Source organism: Myodes glareolus, chromosome 25 (genome assembly GCF_982192425.1).
Source record: "Myodes glareolus chromosome 25, mMyoGla1.1, whole genome shotgun sequence".
In the NCBI taxonomy this organism is placed as follows: domain Eukaryota; kingdom Metazoa; phylum Chordata; class Mammalia; order Rodentia; family Cricetidae; genus Myodes; species Myodes glareolus.
The window spans coordinates 38,837,494-38,863,393 of record NC_142050.1 but is presented as its reverse complement, the minus strand read 5'-3'; the positions used below and the strand labels follow the sequence as shown (position 1 = coordinate 38,863,393).

Below are 25,900 nucleotides of genomic sequence, written 5' to 3'. Positions count from 1 at the left end.
TTATCATTATCCCCTAAGCCACAGAACATATCAGTTCTTTACCTACACTTAAATTAGAACAGACATCTCAAATTATCTAAAAATGGCTAGAAGTGTAAGTATAGCAGTATACATGGACACATGGAGGTGCTCTATAAATGGCACACTAATTTATACAAGGCATTCGGCATCTGTAGGCTGTTCAGCCATGGGGTCCTGGGCAAGCGTATTTAGGCTTTATCGCCAAGACACAGATGACTGGATGCACAGATGTAGAGAAATCAAATCCTGAAACCCCCGTTTTAAAATGAAATCAATCTCTACTCTGCCCGGCTCTTATTTGTCTTGACATTTAAGAGGGATAGAATTCAGAACCTGGAAACAACCTAGATGTCCCTGATAGAAGTCAGAACCTGGAAACAACCTAGATGTCCCTCAACCTAAGAATGAACAATGAAATGTGGTACATTTACACAATGGAGAACTACTCAGGGGTAAAAAATTAATGACATCTTGAAATTTGCAGGCAAATGGAAGGATCTCGGGAAAAAAATCATATTGAGTGAGGTAACCCTGATCCGTAAAGACAAACATAATATTTACTCACTCATAAGTGGCTTTTAGACATAAAGCAAAGAAAAAACAGGCTACAATCCACAACCCCAAAGAACCTAGACAACAAAAAGGACCCTAAGAGAGACATACATGGATCTACTCTACATGAGAAGTAGAAAAAGACAAGATCTCCTGAGTAAATTGGGGTTCGTGGGAGAGGGTAGAAGGGAAGAGGAGAGGAAGAGAGGGGAGTGGAGAAAGTGTATAGCACAGTAAAAATCATAAAAAAATTAATAAAAAAGAGAAAAGAGTGATAGAAGAGGAGAAACAAAGAAGTATTTCATATAACAAGTGGACTGAAAAGAAAAAGTAAAACTAGAACATAATGTTGTCAGTATTGATAGAAAGAGGTGGAGGTTGCTCTTCCCATTGAGTCTGACTGGCCTGTGACTGCACAATGCTGTTCCTGAGCCTGGCTAGGAAGAGGTAGGCAGATTTGTCCCCTGTCTCTTGCAGCCCTGAGTTATCATAAAAGAAATTCAATTTCCCTACCTGATGAAGAGACCTCTAAGAGTCTCTGAGACCTCATGAAGGGGGAAATGTACTCAAGTAGAAACATCCTCACAGCTGCTTTGGCCAAGGTGCCAGATGCACGGGTGAACTCATCTTGAATCGCTTCACCAGCACAGATCAGTCACCAGGATAAGCCAGTAAGTTACCATAGCCAGCAGCACGCAGGATAAAAGAGATCAAGTCAAACCCTGCATGGGTCTCTACTCCATAAAATCATGAATGGCAACATGATCACTGTGATTTTGTACCACAAAATAATCCAGGCACAGCCACATGCATGGATGACTCCGGTGCTGTGGGGACAGACAACAGGATTGGGGGCTGTGTTGGTTACCAACCTGGTTTCAGGTTCGATGAGAGAACCTGTCTCCAGGGAATAAAGTGAGGTTGGTAGAGCAGAGACTGACATCTCCTGGCATCCATACATATGCACCACACATAAGATTACCTAAACAGAGAGGCTGTGCTCTGAGATAGCAGGGTTCAGCGCAATGTTAGTGACTCTGTTATGTTAAAAGCAGCCACTCCAGAGCTCGAGAGCTGCCAATGTGATAATGTTAAGAGGTGGAACCCCTTAACAGCAGTGATCAACAATTGATGTCTCTACCTCGTGAATGGGATTCAATGCCTTTTCCGTTCTCTCCCTGTTAGGATGCAGCAAGAAGACCTGCATCAGTGGGACTATGAACTTCCCAGCATCCGGAACTATGAGAAGTAAACTTCTGTTTGTTATAATTTACTCAGCCTTGAGTATTCTGTTACAGCAACACAAAATTTATTAAGACGATGATATTCAGTCAAACCCAGAGTCTGTGGGTTAGGTGTTAATCAGAGGGCTCCCGGTCATCCACACTTCACTGAATAGTTATATCATTGATGTAAGAAAAGTTCAAGTCAGTACTCTGCTATTATGGGCTTCACATTGACGACACTCATTGTTTATAGGGCTCGGACAATCTGATGTTGTAAGCAAAACTGTGGAATGAGTAAATCTCCATAAAGAGCAGAAGTGTCCCGTTTTCTAGCCAAAGCAAAAATTTTAGAAGTTAAGTACTCAATAATAAAAGAATCCAAATTAATCTGTACTCCCCAAAACAGTCACTGGTCATTTGTATGCCCAGCAACTCTTCAAAAAATAGAAATAAACAAACAAAATCAATCTTGAGCCAGCAAGGTAAAAGCATAAAAGTGTTTTCTGTCAAGCCTTACAACCTAAGTTCAATCCCTAGGCCCCCACATGTTAGAAGGAGAAAATCAATTCTTAAAAGCTGCCCTCTGGCCTCCACGTGTACACAGAAGCACATGAACACACAAACACATACACCCATAAAATAAGTAAACAAACAAGCAATAAAAATAAATAAATAAAATTAATCTTGAGTGACGGAAATATGCAGACTATAGGCTATTTTAAAAGATGTGCATCTTGAGTAAGGTTTTAAAGGTGAACATGGCCATTTTATTCCATGCAGATTTTTTTTAAAGATTTGTTTATTTATTATTTATACAGCATTATGCCTACATGTATGCCTGCAGGCAGGAAGAAGCTGCGAGGTCTCACTATAGATGGTTCTGAGGCACCATGTGACTGATGGGACTTGAACTCCTGACTTCTGAAAGACCAACTAGTGCTCTTAACCTCTGAGCCATCTTTCTGGTGCCTGATAGCTAAATTTTAAAGAAATACACCTTCTCTGCCATTCAATGATTCAGACTTTCAAGTCTCCAAATCAGACTAAGAGGTATTTTCAGAGAACATGACCTTTGAAATCATAATTTTAAAGTATTTAAGCAATGGGGGGAGGGAAAGAGGGTATCAATTTGGTAGGGAGATATGGGGAGATCCAAAAAGAGTTTGGAGGGAAGAGTAAATATGAAAACCATACATGTATGAAATTTTCAAAGCTAAGAGAATACATCTCAAAAACTGTTTATAATCCCAGAGGTTAATGGTGCTTAATATCACTGTTTAGTGACTGTGTTTATCTGAACACACTGTCTCACTAACTGATAAGGATTTGAAATAGCAGGCAAAGAAACGTGACATCTTTTTCCACGTTTCAGTTTCTTATCAGTGTATTTACGTGATCAAGTTTTATGACTTATCAACAAAGACAGCATGTTTTGCTGATAGAATAATGAGCCTCCACCTAAAAATTACTCTGGGTTTGCACAACATCAGCGCATAGCCATTAGTTGGTTCTCGGAAGAGCCATGAGTTACAAAGTCCCACAAACAGACTTGAGGTTGTGTCATGTTCAGATTTGGGATCTGAGCACATCGGAGAAGTGGTGCTCTTGTCTGGGGTCTTAGTCTGCTGCTGCTTCGAGGAACTCTGGCTGGACAGTACTAGTGTATGTTCTTTAAAATATAAGAACATTTCTGAATATTGAAAGTTAGCCTTTTATATCGTAAGATTATCACTACTGTTTATGGAAAATTCATGTCAGTTGCTTTCAGATTAATCATCTACCATAGTGATTTAGAGTACGCAGCTTATGTTAAGCGTGCAAATTTGTTCTCCCATGTAATCACATAAACTCTAACACTGAAAAGTTAAAGTGTTTAAATTTATTATTTAATATCCCTTCCCTGAGCTAAATATCTGGACTTGAGCTAAATATTTCTGGTCCCTGCCATAAATAAAATCTGGGACTGGGGATAAAAGGCTCACAAGAGGGGGAGAAAGATGTCCTGTTTTGTAAATGATGGCCCTGAAGTCTATGTCAAGATCTGTTTCTTAAACCTGCACATGGATTACAAAGGCATTAGAAGGTTAAATGGTCTGCAATAATAGGAAAAATGATTTGAACTTGACCTGATACACAGACTGAACTGATAAAAGTAGCAGTGCTGGGTATGTGCAGCTTTAATGCATGTGCGAGCAGAGGAGAGAAGAAATTAACTCAGAGGAGATTCGAGGAGGTCCCTGGAGGAATGGAAGTCTAGCCATGGTACTGGGAATGGAAATATGGTGTGAAAGGAAGGCAGCCATAAAATGACTCATCGTGATGTTCTGCTAATCTCAGACGAGGGTCATACTCAGCCATCATCGGAACAGCTTCCTCCTTCAGTAGATGGGCATAAGTTCAGAGAACCAGCTGGACAAGGTTCAGAAAATGAGAGAGCTTGGAACACTCTGTCCTCAGGAGATATGTCTATCAGTTCCCTTTCCTCGGGGCTCAGGGAACCCTGAGGAAGAGAAAGCAGAAAGAGTGTAAGAGCCGGAGGGAATGCACAACACCAAGAAAACAGGCCTTCGAAACATGGCAGGATCAACGCATGTGTGAACTCACAGAGACTGTGGCAGCATGCACTGGGCTTGCACAGACCTGGGCCTGATCGGGTCCTCACTGCTGAGAGGCGAAGTGGACACATGCCCCATCCCTAACCCAGAAGCTCTTTCCGATTGATAGCCACTCACAAATGGAGAATTAATTTTCTCCAATGGAGTCTCACTGGGTATGCAAACCACTCTTGAGGGCAGACCCCATTTCCAGCAGAAGATGCCAACATTAAAAGAACTCTAAGGCATTTTAGAGGTTCTTTGTTTCAAAATGCTTTCGGGGGGACTTTTTTCCCTTACATAAATACTATGATTCTAGTTTTGTGTGATTCTAGCTTTTATGGGATTTCTCTACATGTGAATGTGTGTGTGTCTCTGGATCTACATGTGTTTCTTAAGGTTTTTTTTTTTTTTTTGCTCTTTCCTTTTCCTGAGTGTGTTTGTTTGTTCTTATTTTGCCTACTTCTATTTTATTGCTTTTTAGATGCTTAACAAGAGAGAGCAAGAAATGTTGTGGATTTGGATTGGTGGGACAGTATGGAGATTCTGGAAGGAGTTGGGGGAAGAGAAACTATAATTAGAATATACTGTATTTTAAAACATTATTTTTAATAAAAATGTATCCTAACCAAAGAAAGGAGTTAAAGGACAAGAATATATTATGAAATTCTCAAAAAATAAATGACTCTTTAAAAGAGATTCTAAGAGTCTAGCCAGGTGGTGGTGGCTCACACCTTTAATCCCAGGACGTGGGAGACAGAGGCAGGCGGATCTCTGTGAGTTCGAGGCCAACCTTGTCTACAAGAGCTAGTTCCAGGACAGGCTCCAAAGCTACAGAGAAACCCTGTCTTGAAAAATCTATGAAAAAAGATTCTAAGAGTCTAGTCTCTTCAAAATAAAATTTTAAGTAGGTATATTATATATTTTGTATTTAGTATATACATTTATACACATGTAATAAAAATCAATAAGAAGTAAAAAGCGAAACAATTTTTAAAAATTCTCCTAAAAGGACTCAGAGTTATCTTCAGTCCTCATCACAGGTATCCACTACCCTACCCCCATTAAGAACAAGAAACAAGGCCTGGAATAGTGGCACACTCCTTTAATCCCAGCACTTGGTAGGCAAAGGCAGGTGGATCTCTGTCTGGTCTACACAGACAGGCTGGCCTACACAGAGAAACCCTGTCTCAAAAAAAAAACGCAAAATAATAAATAATAATAAATAAAAATAATTATAAGATTAAATAAATAAATAGCAAGAAACAGGAGCTAGGGAGATGGCTGAGTAGATAAAGCACCAGCGCTTTTGCAGAGGACCCAGCTGTTCAGTCCCCTGCACCCACGTGGCAGGCTAAGAACCATCTTTAACTCTACCCACAGGGACTCCAAGGCTGACTTCTGACTTCCCAGGGCATCATCAGGCATGTACATAACACACACACACACATACACACAGCAAAACACTATACACATAAAATAAATCTTAGAAGCACATTTTTAAAAAGAGCGAGGAACAATTGTATCCACAACCAGAAATCATCTTCAGAGACATTTATAATGTTAATTTATAATTAATTAATAATTAATAATGTTCTAAGACAGAGGAGATGAGAGGGATACAATTAAACCGCAATGGCCTCGGCAAGGGAACCTTCCTCTCTGTCTGTCGTCTGAGTTCATCACTGCTTCCTATCCACCTCCATACAACCCTTTAACACATCTATCGTCCGTACGTTCAGACTCTCAGCAATAACATAACCACTAGATCAATAGACGGCACACAGGTCACATAGTGACTGTACCACTTAAGCTTAGAAACATCTTCTGTGAGAAAACAGACCATTGAATGTGGCAGTATTTCCCTCCAGCTGGGCCAAGGAGACACAAGACAACAGAGGAACATAAAGATCACAAGGTTATTCAGATGCTGCATCATGTTGGAAAATCTAATGGTCCATTTCTGAGCAGCGCCTTGACTGGAGAGAATTGTAACGAAGTATTAAAACAGCGGGCTGAAACATTGCTGCAGCACTGACGACGTTTGAAATTCAACGAAAGCCTGCAGCGATGAAATGCGGTAAGGGTAATATAGTGAAAACATGATCTGCTTCTGGGGGCTGCGTGCTACACTCATTTCCTAGAATCATGTGAAACTAACAACTTATTTGATTTAAGTCAACGTTCTACAAACCCAGTGCAAAAAGAAAAAAAAATACGTTGCTTTGGCAAAACACATCTAGACCACAGCTGTCCATCCCACAACAAAGCGCATGCGGACAGCCGGGACTCAGTCAGCAAGCTCCGACTTACGCTGACATCTTGGCAGTCTTCCCCCGGACACTCTTGCTTTCTCTGGGCTGTGCAGAATGGCTCGGTTCAGCAGGATAGGCCCCCAGCCCCACCAGTGCAGCTTTGACCACTGCTTCCACCTTGAATTCACCTTCAGTTCCACGGGACAAAGCCGGAGTTTAAGTGCCTGCTGCACATCCCGTTCTTTCTTTCTGTCCGTCAAATCTTTTCTTAGTTCTCTTTAGTTCCGGGCCCATACCTAAGATGCTTTTCATCACTCTCCCTTCTGTGTTCTTTTCCTTTCTCTCATTCTCTCCTTCCTTTCGGTCACTATTATCTACCTTTTGTCAGCCCCGATGGCTGTTGCTAGCTATAACACATAACACCCTTCCCTTCTGACTTCTGAGTCCTGCTATGCCCTCCAAGATCTCCCCTTCTCTTTTCCTCCTATTTACTCTCTTCCAACATGGTTCTCCTTGCCTCCTATTTACTCTCTTCCAACATTGTTCTCCTTGCCTTCCACCAACAGACCCCAGTCATATTCCTGTTTACAAAGTCTGTGCAACAATAAAGCACTCCTGGATAGGTAGAATAGATGGCTATCAAAAGTTGGGCCATAAAACATCACACCTATAGGTATTTGGATGCACGTGATTTCTGGCTGACATTTTATTTCTCAGGTACCTTTGTGTTTTTAGTTATTTATTTTTGCCTACTTTGCAAGATAAGCAAAAGAACCGTTGTGATGCACACCCACCGCTATTACATCCCATCCTCTCATTAAAAGCAATCCACTAGGGCCCAGGAGTGGGGGCAGTCACTTTCTAGAACATCACAGATCGTTCCAGCACTGTGAGAACAGAGTGACTGTCACACATGTCCAAGAAACACCTGCCGCCAGCATCCGCTGTGCAACTGATACCATCTGTCCACTTGGGTGGAGTTCGCTCAGAAGGCTGTACTCTGCTTTCATTTGGATATAATCTTGATTCTCGGAATGTAAATTACAGATCTTGTGCAATAATGGCTTTATTATCATAACACTCTCTCAGATCTGCATAAGCTGGGGACCTAGAAATGCTGTACTAAAGTGCCACATCCCTGCAAGCCCTTCACTCTGGCATTAATTACCTTCTTCCTTCCAAAGTTTAACTCTTGAAACTTTGTCCTTATGTCAAGTCATGCTTTGTGCACATGCATAATTTTTTTTGTAGACCACAGATAACCTTTTGAAATTACACAATTCTAGCAAGAAGAGAGGTGGTGAAAGTTGAGGACGGCCGTCAAGTGTAGCCACATGAAAAAAGACAAACACACTTTCACTAAGTCTAAAACCTTACATGGAACACACACCAAATTCATGATCATTTCTTTCTCTGATATAACTTGCTGAACCTGGCAACCCAAGGCTTTATTCTAGCTCTTCTTCCCTTGATGCTACATGACCATACAAACATGGACGCAGTTTAAGTTATGTGAGCTACTAATGCTGCCACACACACAACTTTCGGTGAAATGGAGAAGAAAAAAGAAGGCAAGAGGAAGAAGAGGAGGAGGGGAAAAAGCGAGGCCAACAAAGAGAAGAAATACGAAGAAGAGAAGAAGCTGCATCTTGTTAGGAATTATTAACTGAGAACACGGTGCCCAGCACACACCTTGTCAGGGGTCTTGTCAGGAATGCAGCTTATCCGTTCCTCTTCACTTAGCACTGGGCAGTTGGGAGGCCTGAGAGTGGTTCTTGTGGTTGTAGGTTCTGGGGTGCTGGTTGTCTCAGGATCTAGGAGAGTCATATCACAAAAGTAGACACAAATAATTGGAATTATGGCCACAGGTATTCAGGAGGACCAGGATTCTCTGCACTTCCAACGCTGTTAATTCCTCTCCTGACTGCTCTCTAGTTCCATGTGTTTAAAGCTCTGCATTTTTGCTTCATAACACCTTGTTTTGTTCTTACTAACTGTATTTACCTCTGTAGATACCAACATCATCGCCTTCTTTGGTGGGGGTCCCCTGAAATACGGGACATACAAGACAAAGTGCTCCATCATTAGAAGGCTGCAAAACTGAACACCAACTTGACTTTAGGCTATGTCAGTAAGTCATACCCTGTCAGTCAAATCAGGTCAAAACCTGTCTCTATAAATTAAGCTGGAGCACAAATACGCTCATTTATTGGTAACTACTTTGTGTTGCCATGGCAACGGTACACTTGATACTAGAAACCAGATGAGCCAGTCAATCTAAAGACTGACTGAAGGTCAAAGGACAGCCTGAATGACTCAGTCTTATCTTTCCATCATGTGACTTTTAGAGATTGACCTCAGATAATCAACTTGGTGAAAGTGTCTTTTACTACTAAACCATCACCTCACTAGCTCTGACAATCTAATACTTAATCTTTGGCCCTTATAGAAGAGTCTGTGGACCTCTGCAGGAGCTATACACAGAGAGAATACAGTAAAAGTGCTGTCTTAAGCACAGCAATTTCAATTCTGCTTTCTTGGGCAACAGTCCCTTAGAACACTTCCAAGTGGTGGCGTTCTTTTGGAAGTATAAATGCCAAGTGACAAAAGGCAAGTCTAGAAACTAACCCAGGGCTACAAAACTTTGATTTCTAATGTAAAGATCAGTAAAACAGAAAGGGCATTGTTATTGCACACTGAAATAGGGAAGAAGTTTTATCTATGGTACTATCTTAATAAACAATGACATTATAACAAGAAAATGTTGCTTCCAGTTGTCTTTTCTTTGCACTGGGGTTTCCAGTTCGAAAACGATGCATTAAACGAATTGTGTTTGGTCCCACTTCTGCATGAGGCTTTAGCTCCCTCTTCAGAATCGTGAAACTATCATGCTTAATGATCTTTGATATTCTAATCTTGTTTTCTGTAAAAAGCAGAAATTGATGTAGCTGGGGGTTGAGTAGAATGAATCAAAAAAAAAATGGTTTGACAGTAGTCACAGGCTGGCTCTTCGTTGCCTGGTGATTCCTGTGTGAGGCAGATGGGGAAGCCTGGATCATTCAGCACACCCTAGCCCATCTCTTGAGATATATTATCTCAAAAAACTTTCGATAAAAATAACGTGAGTAGGTTTTTAAGAATCAATTTGGGGCTTTAAATAGTTGAATTGATGTGTAGTAAATATATACATGTATTTCATTTTACACAGCTCATTGTTCATTATCATTATTAAGAGAACTATAATTATTTTATAACATTTAGAAAATACATTTCTAAGCCAACTGTGGAGCTAGGTCCAGTGTACTGATTAAATGTGAAAATGAAAGTTCTAGAATTTAAACCTACTCTCTATTGGCCTACTGTAGTTTATGGATATTCAGTAAGATACCTGCAATCTGCGGACATTCACATCCGCATTCATACATACATGACGCAATAGAAAGGCTTGACTTCGCTACCATAGGCGGTGCGTTTGCTCTGACTTGGGAGACTCAGAGTCACTCGTTACCATTTGCCGGAGTAGAATTGGCTAAGAGCACAATCAGAACCACAGCCACGATGAACAGCAAAAGCAGCAGGACAATGAGGATGAGCTCCAACTTGCTGAACTTTTTAAACCTTCGTATTGCCATCTGGAAAGAGAGAGAACAGTTTTAAACTTAAAATGGGCTTCATTATAACTAGTAATCTTTAATCCCAAAACTCAAATGTATGTAAGACTTTCCACCACCTAAATTTTCAAACGAAACAAAACCCAGTTCCTGAACAATTTCCTTTTAGCAGTATTCCTATTTAGATGCTGCCCTGATCCCACACTGCTATGAGGCAGATCTCAAACTACATCTATCTTAACCTGAAAATATTACATTTTATCTTCAAACCACAAGAAATCTTACAAAGCAACCAGCAAAAACACTAATTATGGCGCCCATATATTTTTACAATGATTCCTTACTGTAAATAAGGAATAACTAACCAAGGTTGAAATTCACCTTTTATAAATCCTTCAAATGACTTTTACAATTTTTTAAATAAATTTTCATAGATGTTGGGTCTCCCAAAGATGAAAGTGAGATGTATATGTCGTCATTAGTTTATATCTGAGTCACTCTTACCGAAAGGGCCTGCTCTGTAGACAGGCCACACAGTTTGGATGTCATTAAGTGTATTCTCCTCATGCCAGCTAATTGATAGGATCCAAAATTTCCTCAGATTTAGTGTTTTATGGTTTTGACAGCAAAGGAGCACAGAGGACAAGGCATCTTCACCAGGAAACATAAAATCTTATTTTCTTTCATGTGGTCCGAGTAACCACTGGCATTTCCAAGATATATTGTCCCATTAAGAAAGATAAAATAGGGCACTGCAATTCTTTAATCTGTTAATTGCTAGAAGAAATATTTCTAGAGACAGAACTCTAACTTTATCTATGACTTGCGTCAGAAGCATGCGCTTTCCAAAGGGATAATGGGTTCAACGTTTAACTCCTTTATTTTCTACTCATCAAAACCTTGTTTTCCTGACATCTTTCAAAGGAGACTGAATATGCTTCTAATCATTTTCATAAATTGGTAGATTCAACACATGTAACTCTTAATAATCCATTGGTAGCATTAATTCTCATGTCTTCCCATCTTTACCCAAAAGGGGCCTCTTCAAGTTGGTACACTCCTAAGAATCTTTTATAGTATTCTTCCTTTCTGGCACAATACGGCATCCCTGGTTCTTCTTACCCTTTCCCTACCCTGGTCTGTAATTACATGTCAACCAGGAGCCTCTGTTCCTTCTAACGGGGGCAATATTTAGGAAGAATAGTGCAGAGGAGAGCTGATGAAATTCAAACTTGAGAATTTAGAATTATAGAGCTTCATGCATCACTTAGGTAGCGGTCACTTTCTAAGGAGGTCATCTGATGAGTCCCCAAGGATTTGTGAGTTTAATTTATTCTAGATTTATTTTATTTCCTATATATGAATGCTTTGCTTGCACACACGTATGTGCACCGTGTGTGTGATCCTGTAAAAGTCAGAGGAAGGTTGCAGATCCCCTGGGACTGTAGTTATAGAAAATTGATTGTGATCCACCATATGGGTGCTGGGAATCTAACCCAGGTCCTTTGCAAGAACAGCAATTGCTCTTAACTGCTGAGCTGTATCTCTGGCCCCAGGAATTATTTTAAAAGTACAGAAATTGTACATTGACTTCCAGCTATGATTTGACTATGTACGTCCATCGGAAATCCTATGATGTGACCTAACATGTGATGGTAATGAAAGACAGCGTCTTTGAGGGAGGGGTTGTGGTGAGGGGTGTGGATGAAGCACTGCTCCACATTGTGAGGTTCTGTTCTCAGCAGCGTGCTCCGATGTGACCTCCTTATCTTCTCTTTTTTTATTTTATTTAAACAACTTTTTTCATTTATTTTACTTTTTTGTTGGTTTTTTGTTATTGTTGTTTTGTTTTTTGATTTTTTGAGACAGGGTTTCACTGTAGTTTTAGAGCCTGTCCTGGAACTAGCTCTTGTAGACTAAGCTGGCCTCGAACTCACAGAGATCCGCCTGGCTTTGCCTCCCTAATAGGGGGATTACAGGCCTGCGCCATCACTGCCTGGCTCATTTATTTTACTTGCCAACCAGTTTCCCTTCTCTCCTCCCATCCCCTTCCCTATTCCATCCGTCTCCTTCCCCATCGTCCTCCACCTCCACCATAGGGCCTCAACTTGCTATGCCCTCTTTCTTATCTTCCAAGTGTTTTATGGCCCTGTTATCTGAGACACTTGCCGTAAAGAAGACCCGTGAGCAGTGGCCTTGCTCACTCAAGGCCACCCTCCCTCCTCACCACCCCGCACTACTTTTCAGGCTGACTTATGAACTACGCACTATTTACTCCAAGAGAGTATGTCCTGTCTTCTCCCTCAGTTTGAGAAATAATCCTGAAATGTAGCTCCTGTCTCTTCAGTCTCGACTCCATCAATGTGTTCTCATCTACCCTCTCCTCAATCAGAAGCAGTCGTCGTTCTTTGCTCAAAGATCAGATGAAAAAGAGGATTTGCTTTTCCTATACTGGTAAGAGAACACAATGAGTGTAACCGACTCTTCCTGTGGAAAAGGAGGCGGCGCCGAAAGCCCTTCCCGCTGACAGGCCCACCGTGTGTTTTTCTACAGTGATGTGCCCTGACTCTAGCGTTCCCAATTATTATCTAGAGTACCTCACATTAGTGAAAGCTTTGCGAACAATCCCATAGCGGTTGTCTGTCCTGTAGAATTCCACAAAGGCTCATATTTCATACTTACTATAATTGAATTAGCAAAGCAGGCCAGAGGTGATCATATGTTCACTGTAGGAGAGGGGGGTATTAGGGTGACTTCCCTTGACTACTGATGAGGTTCACATCTCAGCCTGAACCCTATGAGTGACCGCCCCTACACCGTACTTCTCACCTAGAGAGGTAATAATTTTTTATCTTTTAATCAGAAATTTTTAGAGTAACTTACTACCTAACAATAACCAAATCCAGACAGATAAATGTGACTTTACATAAAGTATCATTGGTATTCTTTGAGTCTTGATTCTTGGCAAACATCTTTATTTGCTTCATATATTTAAATGTAGTAACTGCTCTAAAGAACCATAAAATGTGTTTTCCAGATACTACAAGAGAAATACTTTCTTAAGCTTATACTCTCTTAATACCTTTCCAGTATTACCTGATTGGCTTTATTTTTATTTTCTGCATTAGTGGGACCTTGGTGACACACACTAAGTCAATTAGTAATGTAATTCAAGGAAAACTAAGATTAGGCAAGACCCCATAAAAGTAAGGCGGAGGAGAGGAAATAAATGCCAATGGACAATAAGGACGTAGGAGTGGCCAAGATGATGAGCTGGGCTGTATTTCCGGAATGGGAGAAGAAGATATTATGAGGATGAGAACAAGAAGGACCTTACCATCTTGGAGTTTCAGCCGGAAAGAGGGGTCTTTTAAAAAGGGATACAAAAAGGAAAACCCTGCCCAATGTTTGTCCATACAAACCAGAATATTAATTTGATGAGCCAAGAACACACACTTGGCTTCTGCGGAAAGAGGTGATTTCACTTTGAAATCCCTGGTAGCTGATTGAGGCTATTCTACCAGGAAAGAGAACAGGACCGATGGTCAGGGATTCGCTAAGATCCTAATTGCCATCAGAGATTCTCTATCCAGTAACTGATGGAAGCAGAGGCAGAGATCCACAAACAAGCCCTGAGCTGAGCTCCGAGAGTCTTGCGGGGAGGGGGGAAGGGAAGGAGGAGTGACTGTATGAGCCAGGTGGGTCATGATGAGGGAAACTCAAAGAGACAGCTGACCCGAGCTCGTAGGATCTCATGGTTGCTGGACCAATGGTCAGGGAGCCTGAATGGAACCAACCTAGGTTCCCTTCATGTGTGTGGCAATTGCATAGCTTTGCCTCTTAGTAAGGCTTCTAACAGTGAGAGCAGGACCTCTCCCTGGAGCTTGGCTGGCTTTTGGCAACCTGTTCCCCATGCTGGATTACCTCACCCTTCCTCAATCTAAGGAGGTCCTGCCTCAACTTAATTTGCCATGCTTTGTGCAAGCCTGTGAGAGGCTGGGAAGATTGGAAATTAAATGTTTGGAAGGAGAACTTTGAAACTTCCGACTAATCAAATTCTCAAGCAAAGTTCTATCTTCAGGCTCTCTTTCTGAGGACTCCCTCTGGTTGGGAATGAATTCAGAAGTGCATTGCCACTGTGTCCCAGGAGGAAAAAAAGAAAAAGAAAGAGAGAGGGAGGAAGGAAGGGAGGGAGGGAGGGAGGGAGGGAGGGAGGGAGGAAGGAAGGAAGGAAGGAAGGAAGGAAGGAAGGAAGGAAGGAAGGAAGGAAGGAAGAAAGAAACCTTCACCTAAAAATCATGAACATTGTGAACTGGGGAAAGAATAGCAGACTCTTAGAGGCTTTGTAGAAGTTATACAAAACTTTTGTTTTGCTAGAACAAAACTAGGCCAGAAGTCAGACTACAGAGACAGGAAACAAAGCTAAGCAGTTCCCATGGCCTGTCTTTGGTGCTATGATTGAGGAAACAATGCAGAGTAAGAACTGGAACAGTAGAGAAGTTTGCCCCCAGGGTCCTGAACACCTTCTGAGTCTGAAAATAAAGGTGGAGCCTAAAGGAGAGGAGAAGAGGAAGAAAAGAGAGAAAGAGGAAAGACTAAGAACAAAATGGAAGGTGTACTCTAATTTACTGAAGCAATCGGAAGCTGAAGCAGGAATAATTGGAGGCGGGCTAAGGAAACAGAAGCCATGGAGACAGCCAACTGGGGCAGAATAGGAATTATCGAGAGACTGGGGAAACGAGGCCAGCGCATGATGAAATTCATATGAAGGGATGAATGTGAGAAAACCAGAGGGAACAGGAAGTTGGCAGTCCGGGCAAATTTCCACCCATGCATTCCCCAAATACCCGCAAAGAGGCCTCCAGGCTAGCAGGTCGGAACCCAGCTGCATGTCTGAGAGGAAAGGGTAACAGTGTAGCTGCGATTGCTCCAGAGTCCTAAAGGCAGACTGTGGGCCTCTGTGACACTGGGAGTGACAATGTAACTATTGTCAGGGGAAAGTCATTAAAGATTATGATTCCCACAGACAGCACTGCAAAGAGACAGATCCGACTGCACCTTCATCTGCTTAGAGGGTCAGGCAGACAAAGCAGGCGGAACCTGCTGCTTCTGTCTTAATTCTCTCAACTCTCCCCCAGTCCTCTAATGCTGGCGCTGTCAGTTCTGTTACCGCTTCCACTTCTCTGCAGCCTGGTACCGTAATTCTGAGACAGCCCCCACTCCCAGCCTACGATTGACTCACAGAAAATAATAACTTTGTCTACAAAGAAAATAAACACACCAGAGGCCCTCTCGATAGCCAAGACTTCCAGAGAACAAGATGAGAACCAGTTCCCCCCCCTCCCCCATGGAGAAAGACTGCCCAGCTCAGGTATTTTCCTACAGTGCCCTAACCCTCCCAGCCCCCATCCCTACAGGATGAAGGCTTGACACAGAGAAACCTGCTCTGCTTCAAGCTCGGCCACGAGGAAGCCCACTTCTTCTCCTATTCTCTCTGTCTCCAGGCTTTGATTTTTGTGGGTTTCAGGGTTTAGTTCTGTGTCTTTTGAAGCTAAGCAAAAGAAGACCTTTAGATTCTGGTAACAACCGTTCAGGTTGAATGGACAGTTAAGCTCATGTGATTATTTGTAAAATGTGCTGGTGTTGGCCATTTCTTCCACACACTGACTTCCACAACCTAGCTGTCCACTGGCTTCTGATTTTACTCTCTCTCGCTTGCTTTCTCTCTGTCTCTCTCTCTCTCTCTGTCTCTCTGTTTGTCTCTCTCTCTGTCTCTGTCTCTGTCTCTCTCTCTCTCTTTCTGTGTGAGTGTGTGTGTTAGCTAAAGGGAGCCACATATCTGGAGACTTAGTAAATAAATGTAGCCCTGATATCAAATGAGAAGACAGGTACCATTGGTGATTTGAGGTGACAACCTCTTTACACCGAGGAGACAGTTTGTGAGACCTGGGTTTCATCATCAGGACCACAATTTTAATAAACTTTTTTTAAAAAAAATAAAAGAAAAAAGAAGAAGGACTGGGAAACTGTACTCTTCCTGAGCACTGGGGGTCTTCGGGCCGCTAAGCTGTAGGATTTGCTGCAGTGCCAACTTGCACAGGAGGTGAAACATGAGAGGTATGCCCCAAGAGGTGCCCTTGGCATTCTTGAAGTTAAATCTACACGCCCAGTGAAGGCTTCCTACTGCCTCCAACCACAGGGCTTCTACTGGGGCTCGGGATAGACCCCGGTGCAGCAGGGGAGACACGTTTGACTGCAAGACCACCCCGATGCCCCGAACTCAGCCCATTGACTGCCCTGGATTCTAACAAATCAGATGGTCATTGTGCCTCTTCCTAGGAGGAAAGCGAGTGGTGTTCTGTCCAGGGCAGGGCTTCTGTGAAGAGAGAAACTTTTATTCCTCTTCAGAAACAGGGGTGGGGGCTGTAAAGATCAAGGAAAATGGAGAGAGACCAATTTAAAAGCTAGAGACAAGTGCTTTTAAAAGAAAAAAAAAAGGATTTTAACAGCTGCGGCCTAGCAGTCTGTCATCATCCGTTGAATAACCTTTTTGTTAAGCAAGCGTATTATTTAAATTTTAATGCTAACGACAATCGTAGTTGACAGTGATCCAGCAAATGTTAAGAACTTTCCCTACCTCTCCTCATGTGCAGTCCTCATAACAGCCCCTGAGAACTACAGCTAGCATCGTCGGGATGAACAATTTAAGCTTCTGCAGATCTCGTTATCTGCACACAACAGATAAGGGGGAGCTGGTACCTGCCCTTTGAGCTGCAGAGCCAAGCTTTCCGCGTCTGCTCTGTTCTACGCTGCTGTGCCCACAGCACACAGGATCTTACAAGCTGGTGCCTTGTGGGAGACTGTGCTTTTACCATGGCTCCTCTGGCTCTTTAGCCAGGGCTGGACTGCAGGTCATTGTAGCTGGCTAAGGGCATCTTAGAGGCATGACTTTCTTCAGTTCTCATAACCACGGTCCAGTAGAACTTTTTTTTTTCTGTTTCACCACTGAATTAACTGCCATTTATAGAAACTGGATAGTTCAAAGTCTAGACCTGTGACAGAGCCCAGGGGACAACCTGAAGCCCAAGCCAGTGCCTTCAAGGCTGGCACTATACCAACACCTACTACGTTCAAGCAAAGCAGAAAACCACGTATATCCCTGAGGAAAAAATAAGTGTTTCTAAATTAAGAGGTGGGATACATAAAAGAAGCTTATATCTAAAGACAGTCAGAAGGCTTACAAAAGGAAACAACTTTTCTGTTATTTCTGTCTCCATGGCAGCTGGGGGATTTGTATAAGCACCTGTAAATCAATTCACTTTGAGTTTAGGGCCCACAGGGTGTTTGTTCTCTGTGACTGATGTGAGAAAAGCCGCAGTGCTCTAACTGATTTGTCATAAGGTTAGCAAAGCTGTGGTTTAAGTGGAAGTGTTTGCAGCTTATTTGTCCATTTGCCATGTTTATTAAGCTCCTGCTGTGTGTAGGCATTCTTCCAGGAGTTTATTAAGCTCCTGCTGTGTGCAGGCATTCTTCCAGGAGTTTATTAAGCTCCTGCTGTGTGCAGGCATTCTTCTAGGAGTTTATTAAGCCCCTACTATGTACAGGCATTCTTCTAGGAGTTTATTAAGCTCCTGCTGTGTGCAGGCATTCTTCTAGGAGTTTATTAAGCCCCTACTATGTGCAGGCATTCTTCCAGGAGTTTAATAAGCTCCTACTATGTGCAGGCATTCTTCTAGGAGTTTATTAGGCTCCTACTATGTGCAGGCATTCTTCCAGGAGTTTATTAAGCTCCTGCTGTGTGCAGGCATTCTTCTAGGAGTTTAATAAGCTCCTACTATGTGTAGGCATTCTTCCAGGAGTTTATTAAGCTCCTACTGTGTGCAGGCACTCTTCTAGGAGTTTATTAAGCCCCTACTATGTGCAGGCATTCTTCTAGGAGTTTATTAAGCTCCTGCTATGTGCAGGCATTCTTCTAGGAGTTTATTAGACTCCTACTATGTGTAGGCATTCTTCTAGGAGTTTATTAAGCTCCTGCTGTGTGCAGGCATTCTTCTAGGAGACTAATAAGCTCCTACTATGTGTAGGCATTCTTCTAGGAGTTTATTAGACTCCTACTATATGTAGGCATTCTTCCAGGAGTTTATTAAGCTACTGCTGTGTGCAGGCATTCTTCTAGGAGTTTATGAAGCTCCTACTATGTGCAGGCATTTTTCCAGGAGCCAGTTCTGCTCAGAGACCAAACCATAAAAACCCCTGCCTCTGTGGGACTTACATCTTTGCGAATGAAAAAAAGAGAAACAAACCAAATAAACAATGCAGTAGGTTACACTAAATCAGGTCTGTGGGAAACCAGGGTGGGAGACGATCTGCACTGTTATAAAAGGGTTGGTAAGGAAAATCTAACAGAAAAGATAAGAATTATTACCGCACAGAAATCACCTAGATCCAGTAGAGTTTCTCTATTCTAAATAAGTAACTGTCAGGGTTCATTTTATAGCTGTTTGGGCAAAGCAAATGGGTAAATGGTATGCGGATCAAATTATTACTGTGGGCTTGTCAGTTAACTTGGAAAAGCTGGACAGCTCTTCCCTTCCCTGAAGGAAAGCCAGTGTCTGATCCAAGCTGCTCTTTTAAAACCCATTTGATAACAGGCAAGAAACCTAGTAACCTGCTGTGTGGAGAACCAGAATGAATCGGTAAGGAGAATCCCACAAGCAGGGTTATTTCTCAGAAGTATTCAGCAATTTTTTTTTTTTTAATCAAGTTGGTCCGTGATCTCCTGGCTAATTTGAGAATGGAAAGAGAACCATTAGCTAAGTGAAGAAATCTAATCCTACCCAGATGTGTGACCGCATGGGGGAGGGGCACATTTAACACTAGACCTCAGTCTCCCCAGGATTCTTTGAAGAGACTGTATCCTTCCTTCTGTTACTTCAGGTCAGGATATACAAGGCTTTGTCTACCTTATCATCTCCACCGTAACAGTCTGAACCAATTTTACTTGGAAATTTCTTATTCTAGGTCCATCTAGTCCTCAGTGTCCCACGCCTGTAGAACACATTGTTATGTAACTTATTAGTTCATTAAGACTCTTGGGAGAGAATGGCTCTTTAGATGAAAAGCATCAGAGTGAGTGACGTGGTGACAGCTTTCTTGAATTCGGGACACTGGAGAGAATGGCATTCTACTTCCTTCGGGCGCCTTTCCCAGGGCAGTAAACCAAGAACCACTCCCTGCAGCACCTGACCTGCTTTCTCTCCCATAAATGATCTCTGTCCTCCACGATTGACACCAGACCAACAGACAGTTTCGAGATCAGGAGTTCCCCTGAGCACACTAGAACCACTCTTCAGACTGGTATAGGGAACACACCGGCAGCCTTTTTTAGTGAGACCCGTGGAGTTCATGTCTTCCTCCCCACAAAGGTAACCCCTTCCTAGTTCTGTGGCCAATCAGAAAAGAGATGCCCACAGACGGCTAGACAGGCTCTAGCCCCTTAGTAACTATTAACTGCCACCAGGAAGAAGCCAACAACAATCCATTGCCCTCTCCTCCTCCCCTGGGCACTTCCGTTCTGTGTCACACTTAACTGCCTGTCCAAATATCCACGATTCGCTTTGTGACTCCCCTCTAAGGCCACATAAAATCTCTTCTGACCCACACCTCACACATTCATCTCAATATCATTACATGCGGAGTCACATCACCTCGACTTCTTCCCTAAAACAACTCTGTATTTGATTGAGAAAGGCCCCAAATCCATAAGTACGTGATAGAGCCTCCCTTGTCCTAAGTATCACGGGCACTGTAATCAGCACCCCTCAGCCACGGCTCCACAGAAAGACTGTCCCCACGTAGCTGCAATCTTTCTCCCAGGCGGTACACCTTTCCCTCATTTCCCACGTCCTTCCCAGAGTCTGAAAGAACTTCTGCGATCTCACCCCAGATACTATTTTTCACTCTTCAACATCCTCATACATAGATTTATCTATAATCAGACTTAAAGATGGTGCATAGACCCGGAGGAATGCACGCATAAACACACATGATACACAGACCTATCCCGGGAAAAGATAAATGAATTAAATTTTAAGTGTGTGCATATGTAAGTTGGGTGGTTGTTGCTTTTGTCCATACAAAGTATGCAAAGCACTTTAACCAAAGGAGGTCAGCACAAATTCGTGCCAACCTGTACACATACACACACTCACACACGAGTCTGAAGCCATAAAGGAATATGCAGTTCATAGACAAACCTCATTGCCTGCTGCAGTTGCTCCCAGTGGTTCTAAAGAATGGCCCAGCAATAAAAGGCGGAGGGGAGCAACGCACGCACAGAAAGCAATCCAAGGGCGGGTGATTTGTCCTGGCCAATCATGGAAATGTTAATAGCCTTTGAATGCAAATCGCAGCCCAGTTCTCATTTCCAAGATCAGAACTGTTAGTTAATCAATAATCAGCCTTCCTCTAAGGCAAGGTTTCTCAGTCTCCAGGGGTCAAAAGACTCTTTCACAGGGGTTCCCTGAAACCATCCTACATATCAGATATGCACAAGTCATAACAATAGAAAACTAAAGCTATGAAGTAACAATGAAAATAATTGTATGGTTGGGGGTCACCACAGCATGAGGAACTGTATTTCAGGTCACAACATTGAGAACCACTGTTCTAAGGAGAACATCTCTAAGACCTTAGGGCACGAAGTCATCAGTTGTAACCCATTCTTTTGCCTCCACTGTGAGTTTACTTAGCTCGTGGACCTTTAAGGTGTGTGTTAAGAAAACACAGAATTAACTCTGTCGGTAGACAATAAAAAGAGAAGAAAATAACTGATCTGAAATCATAGTAGAACTCCGGTCTCTGTCAGAGATCCCCAGGAACTCATTGGCAATAGCACAATCTGCTGATTTGTGAAGGGAAAAAAAAATTGTCTTGAAAATTTTATCTAGGTACTTTGACCTTTTCTTACTACCATAAAAATGTTCTTAAGAATGCTTGTGTTGTAGAGACCATTTGGCAGCCTCGTATCTGGATAAGCTTAGAGCTGTTTTTAAGTGTATGTGTAGGATATACAAAAATGTACGAAATGATTACCTGGTTAATTTTAATTGTAATAACAATTTTAATTAATGATATTTTGACTAATGATAGAACAACAAGCACAATAATTATTGATATTTAAAGGTAGTGATAAATATTAGCATTCTCTCAAAATTATCTTAACCATATAAAGAATATAAAGTCTTGAACTAAAATCACAAGTATGGCTTAACATACTATGGCATGCAGCCAAAATTTGAACTGAAAAAAAAAAAACCTCGCTAAATCTCATTTAGAGATTAATAAAGACTCTATAATCGTTTTTCACTTCCAAATTTACTGAGTTCTCTGGTTTATATCTGAAATCCATATGCAGAATCCTCCCTTATCACTGAATATCTTTTCTCTTATTAGGACAGAGCCCTCCCCAATGACTGCCTCACATGGCATTCGCAAACCTGGGTTACTAGTCCTGGAAGAAATAAAAACAAAAATCAAAGGTTTTGTTGACAATACAACTTTGTTGAGAGGCTTTTATGACAATATGTCTGAGTAATTTTGTGACTCTTGACCTGAATAACTTTTAAGTGAGGATTATATTTCTAACCCTGTCTTTTAATTTTTTTTCTCTGGTATTTTTAACTTTATTGAGTTCCCAGTCTATGACATATTACAAATTTTAAAATTTAAATCTTTTTTTTTTTTTTTACTGGGCATAATTTTAAAGGCCCTATCTAGTCACTTCTTTCTCTGAACTCCTCCTTCTATGGACAACTAAAGAGTTAGGATATAACTAAGATGAAAAGCTTGATTATGAGCTATGAATCCAACATGGACAAACAAAAGTCTCCATCTCTCACCCTGGTCATACTGAAACAGTCATAGCCGGGGACAATCAACAGGGAATCATTCTGCCTTTGTGACAAGCTCCTTATCCTAAGGTTTCTCGTTTCACTGGTCACCACGAAAATCTTGTCAGGAATCAGACTTGGGGAACACCAGATGTGTAGTTATCTTAGAACCAAACAATTCATGGTTAAAGAGCCTTCTATTCCAATGACCCTAGAAAATGGCATGTAAGCTTCATAAAGACAAGGATCCACACGATGATGCCTTTGAGCAGGCCACTCTTGCCCCCAGATGGTGTGAACTACACACCGGTGTTCATGAACATCATCCACTCGCACACTGTGAGTGTTTTTCTCCACAATGGTCCCGCTGGCCATTGCCTCCCTTGTCCTTCCAAGTCCCTTACTTTACTACGTAATATACTCTGTGTTCTCAGGGTCTCATCTGAGCTCATTGCACACAGAATACAATTACTGGGGAGTAGAATGGACACCAGAGTAAGATCCCAGGAACATTATTCAAATATAAGCCCTGTGTATTCGAGCCGAGGAAGCCAAGACCCAGGAATGTTGTGAGGTTTCTGTAGTTGTTGACTAAAAACGATCTGAGTTCAAATCCTAGGTCTGCTTGGTAATGCAGGAGCTCTGGCTAGCAAGCCTGCTTTCTTAACTTAAATAAAGACAAAAGGGGTATCCAGCCAATAACATAAAATAAACCAGTGCAGGTAGAAGATGGCATTGCATATATATTCAAATTGTCAGCTACAGTTATGAGACTGATGCTCTGCCAAGGTTTGGGATTCTTCAACTGCATCAACCTCTCATCCAAGCGGAACTCAGGCTCCTGAGCACAGCAAGAAAAAGATAGAGCATCTGTCTCACACAAGGCCATGCACACTAAGCACTGGCACATGTGACCTGCCTGATTATAGTAATAGTAAGATTTGGAAAACTCAGCTCCAAGTCCTTGAATTAAAAAAGACAACTCAGGCAACACCAATGTCCACGCACTACGATGCCTTGAGTAGTTTACTGCTGAGTGACATAGTCTTCCCTTGTTTGACCTTAGGGATGTCACAAAAACATGGCTCATCAGGAGCTATGAAGATCTTTAAATGTAAGGAATAAAAAAGGGGATGGTACGGCTTCTCCACTACCTCCACCACCACCCCTGAGTGGTCCTCAAATTCCTGTATATATAGATCAACCAGCCCCTCCACTACTCTCCACTTCTAGCCACTGTAGATATAGGAATAACCCACTTCTCTACACAATGCAGTTCAATGTGTAGCTTTTATACGTACTGTAAATGAGACACAATCAGAAGTCAACACTGACGGAGTGCCTCCTCTAACCTGTGACACTAAGTGGTCCGAATACATTCTTTGTTTCTTCCTCATACTCTACTCTGAAGTGGGTACCATTATCCTCAAGATGAGAAACTTGAGGCACCAACAAAAGCTTGCCCAAGCTTGTAAAATAACAAACTCTCTCAGTATTCAATTCAAAGCATAACCTCTTCCACGCTTCCTGTTTGCCCAGACGTATCTCCATAAAGAACCCTAGAAGGTACACAATGTAAGCCAATTGGCGTCAACCCATCGGCACCATGTTAAAGGCAATGAGGAGGAAATGAGAGGTGAATGTGAGCTTTTAGCATAATAACACTCTTTTCTTTTTATTTATTTATTTAGTATTTATTTATTTTTGATTTTTCGAGACAGAGTCTCTCTGTAGTTTTGGAGCCTGTCCTGGAGCTAGCTCTTGTAGGCCAGGCTGTCCTTGAACCACAGAAATCTGCCTGCCTCTGCCTTCCCCCATGCTGGGATTAAAGGCGTGTGCCACCACCGCCGGGCTGATAACAGTCATAGCAAGTTTTCCACAATGTTCGCATTGTTTTTTATCATATCTCATTTTCCTCAAAGACTTCCAGGTATGCATCCTCGTAAGTGCATAGTGGAGTCCTAGGTGCCCATCAAGACCCTGCAAACTGAGTTCCTTCCAACTCCCCATCATAGTCCAGCCCCTGCGACTGAGGCCCAGCCTGTGTGCTTTCTCCTCCTTGTGGTCTCTCCTGGGCTCTCCCTTCCTGGATTAGTCCTTTTCTAAAACACTCCTCTCTTCCGTGTACCTTCTCCCAGCCATGGGCTGAGGGTGCCTTACAGCAGCAGGCATCCATGCAGTCTGAAGCTGCTAATTACAACATCTAAATAAAAACAAATCACTTTCTAAAGAGTAATTCGGTGTCGCATCATTGAACAACTGTTTAGAGGTCTCCAGCTTGAATGTAGTGTCAGAAAAATGACGAGATTAGAAATGAAGTGAGCTTATACTGAATGCCAGGTTGTCAACTTATTCTCTGTATATTTTAGGCAGTCACTCAGATTCTCTGAAACTCAGCGGTCTTACCTGTAAGTAGGCATTATGCTATAAGCACAATGTTTGGGGTTCTTGTTTGTTTGTTTGGGGGCAAACTTAAGGTAATAAGTACTTGATCTCCAATCTCAATTTTCCAGCCCCTCCTTTTCCTTATCTTTTTGTGAAAATAAGATAATATCATTAAGCAGCCCTAGAAGCTTGGCTTGTATTAAAAACTGTTTTTCTAGCATCTTCCTGTGGTGCACACCAGGAATCCCAGTTCCCAAGAGGAACAGGAAAGAGATCACAAATCTGTTGCCAGCCCAGGCTACATAGTGAGAGCCTGTCTCAAGAAGCCAAGGACTGGCAATCTAGCTCAGGGGTAGAGAATTTAGGTACCGTATGCGTGGCCCTAGGTTCCAGTCCCTGTATCTCCAAACAGAACTGCTTCTCGAATTTGTTAGCCCCCAAGATAACCCCACTACACTGAGTTGGAAGAAAGTAGTCTTTCCCTTCACTGAAAACTGCATGGGTCACACACTAAACAGATTCTACCGGATGCTGGAAGAGAACCAAACCCAGATACCCCCACTGCCATCACACACACACACACACACACACACACACACACACACACACACACACGCTCCAGCCCCTTCCATCTTCTCTCTGCCTTCCCTACATACTGTAAGTGGTACCTCCTGATTGAAGCTGAGTCCTTATCCTTTTTTCCTTTGATCCACATGGAAGTCCAGCCTGTCACATCGCAGGCCACCTGTGAAGAAAAGGACTTAGACTGGGAAGCAGTCTTCTCTGACCAGAAATGTTTAGAGGAAGGTGAGACGAGAAACAACACACAGCAAGGATTGCAGCACTTCCTCCCGTTGTGAAATGCCTACCATCCCACCATTTTATACTGCCTCTGTCATTCCCCACCCCTGGGCACAGATAAGCACGCAGGCGCGTGGGTATCGAGGAGAGAGGCAGTACAGTGATACGTTACCTGAAACTCACGTGTTAATAATAAAACTCTGCATCCGTGTGACACCTTGAGCTTTCCGGATATTTATCTACATCATCTGTCAGATAAGAGCCCTATAGGACGGGGCAGGCACTCTTAATCTCCACCAATAAATGAAGAAAAATTATCAGCTAAAGGTCACTCGGTGCCACAGCTGAGTTCCCACTGCCTTGGTCTTAACCTTAACCCAAGGTTCATAGAGTCTGAGATCAGTAAATCTAAAAGAAGTGCCTTTGAGATTAAATACCTGGTCCTCACACTCAATGGATCCAGCACACATTTGGTACCAGGTCTCTAGAACAGAAACCCTTGAATCCTATCAGTTATAAATTCGACCTTCAGTATTCAGACATACTCTCAGATCTTAAGAGAAA

The 25,900-nt window shown here is 42.3% G+C and overlaps 1 protein-coding gene across 12 annotated transcripts in view; it reads right to left on the bottom strand.

Annotated features, from left to right (window-relative positions):
- Window positions 1–25,396, bottom strand: part of Mgam (maltase-glucoamylase) — a 161,078-nt gene extending 135,682 nt beyond the window's left edge. For 5 of the 12 annotated variants that reach the window (XM_087901702.1, XM_087901701.1, XM_087901706.1 and 2 more), the window contains exons 1-3: window positions 25,204–25,394; window positions 10,157–10,280; window positions 8,341–8,462 (exon numbers count right to left, since the gene is read on the bottom strand). In XM_087901702.1, the coding sequence (XP_087757828.1) occupies window positions 8,341–8,462; window positions 10,157–10,280 (246 nt within the window). In that variant the 5' untranslated portion in view covers window positions 25,204–25,394. Of the gene's footprint in view, window positions 1–8,340; window positions 8,463–10,036; window positions 10,281–20,515; window positions 20,624–25,203 lie in introns of those variants that run through there. The other 7 variants (XM_087901700.1, XM_087901707.1, XM_087901696.1 and 4 more) reach the window with 5 other exon arrangements.
- Window positions 25,397–25,900: the final 504 nt, after the last annotated feature.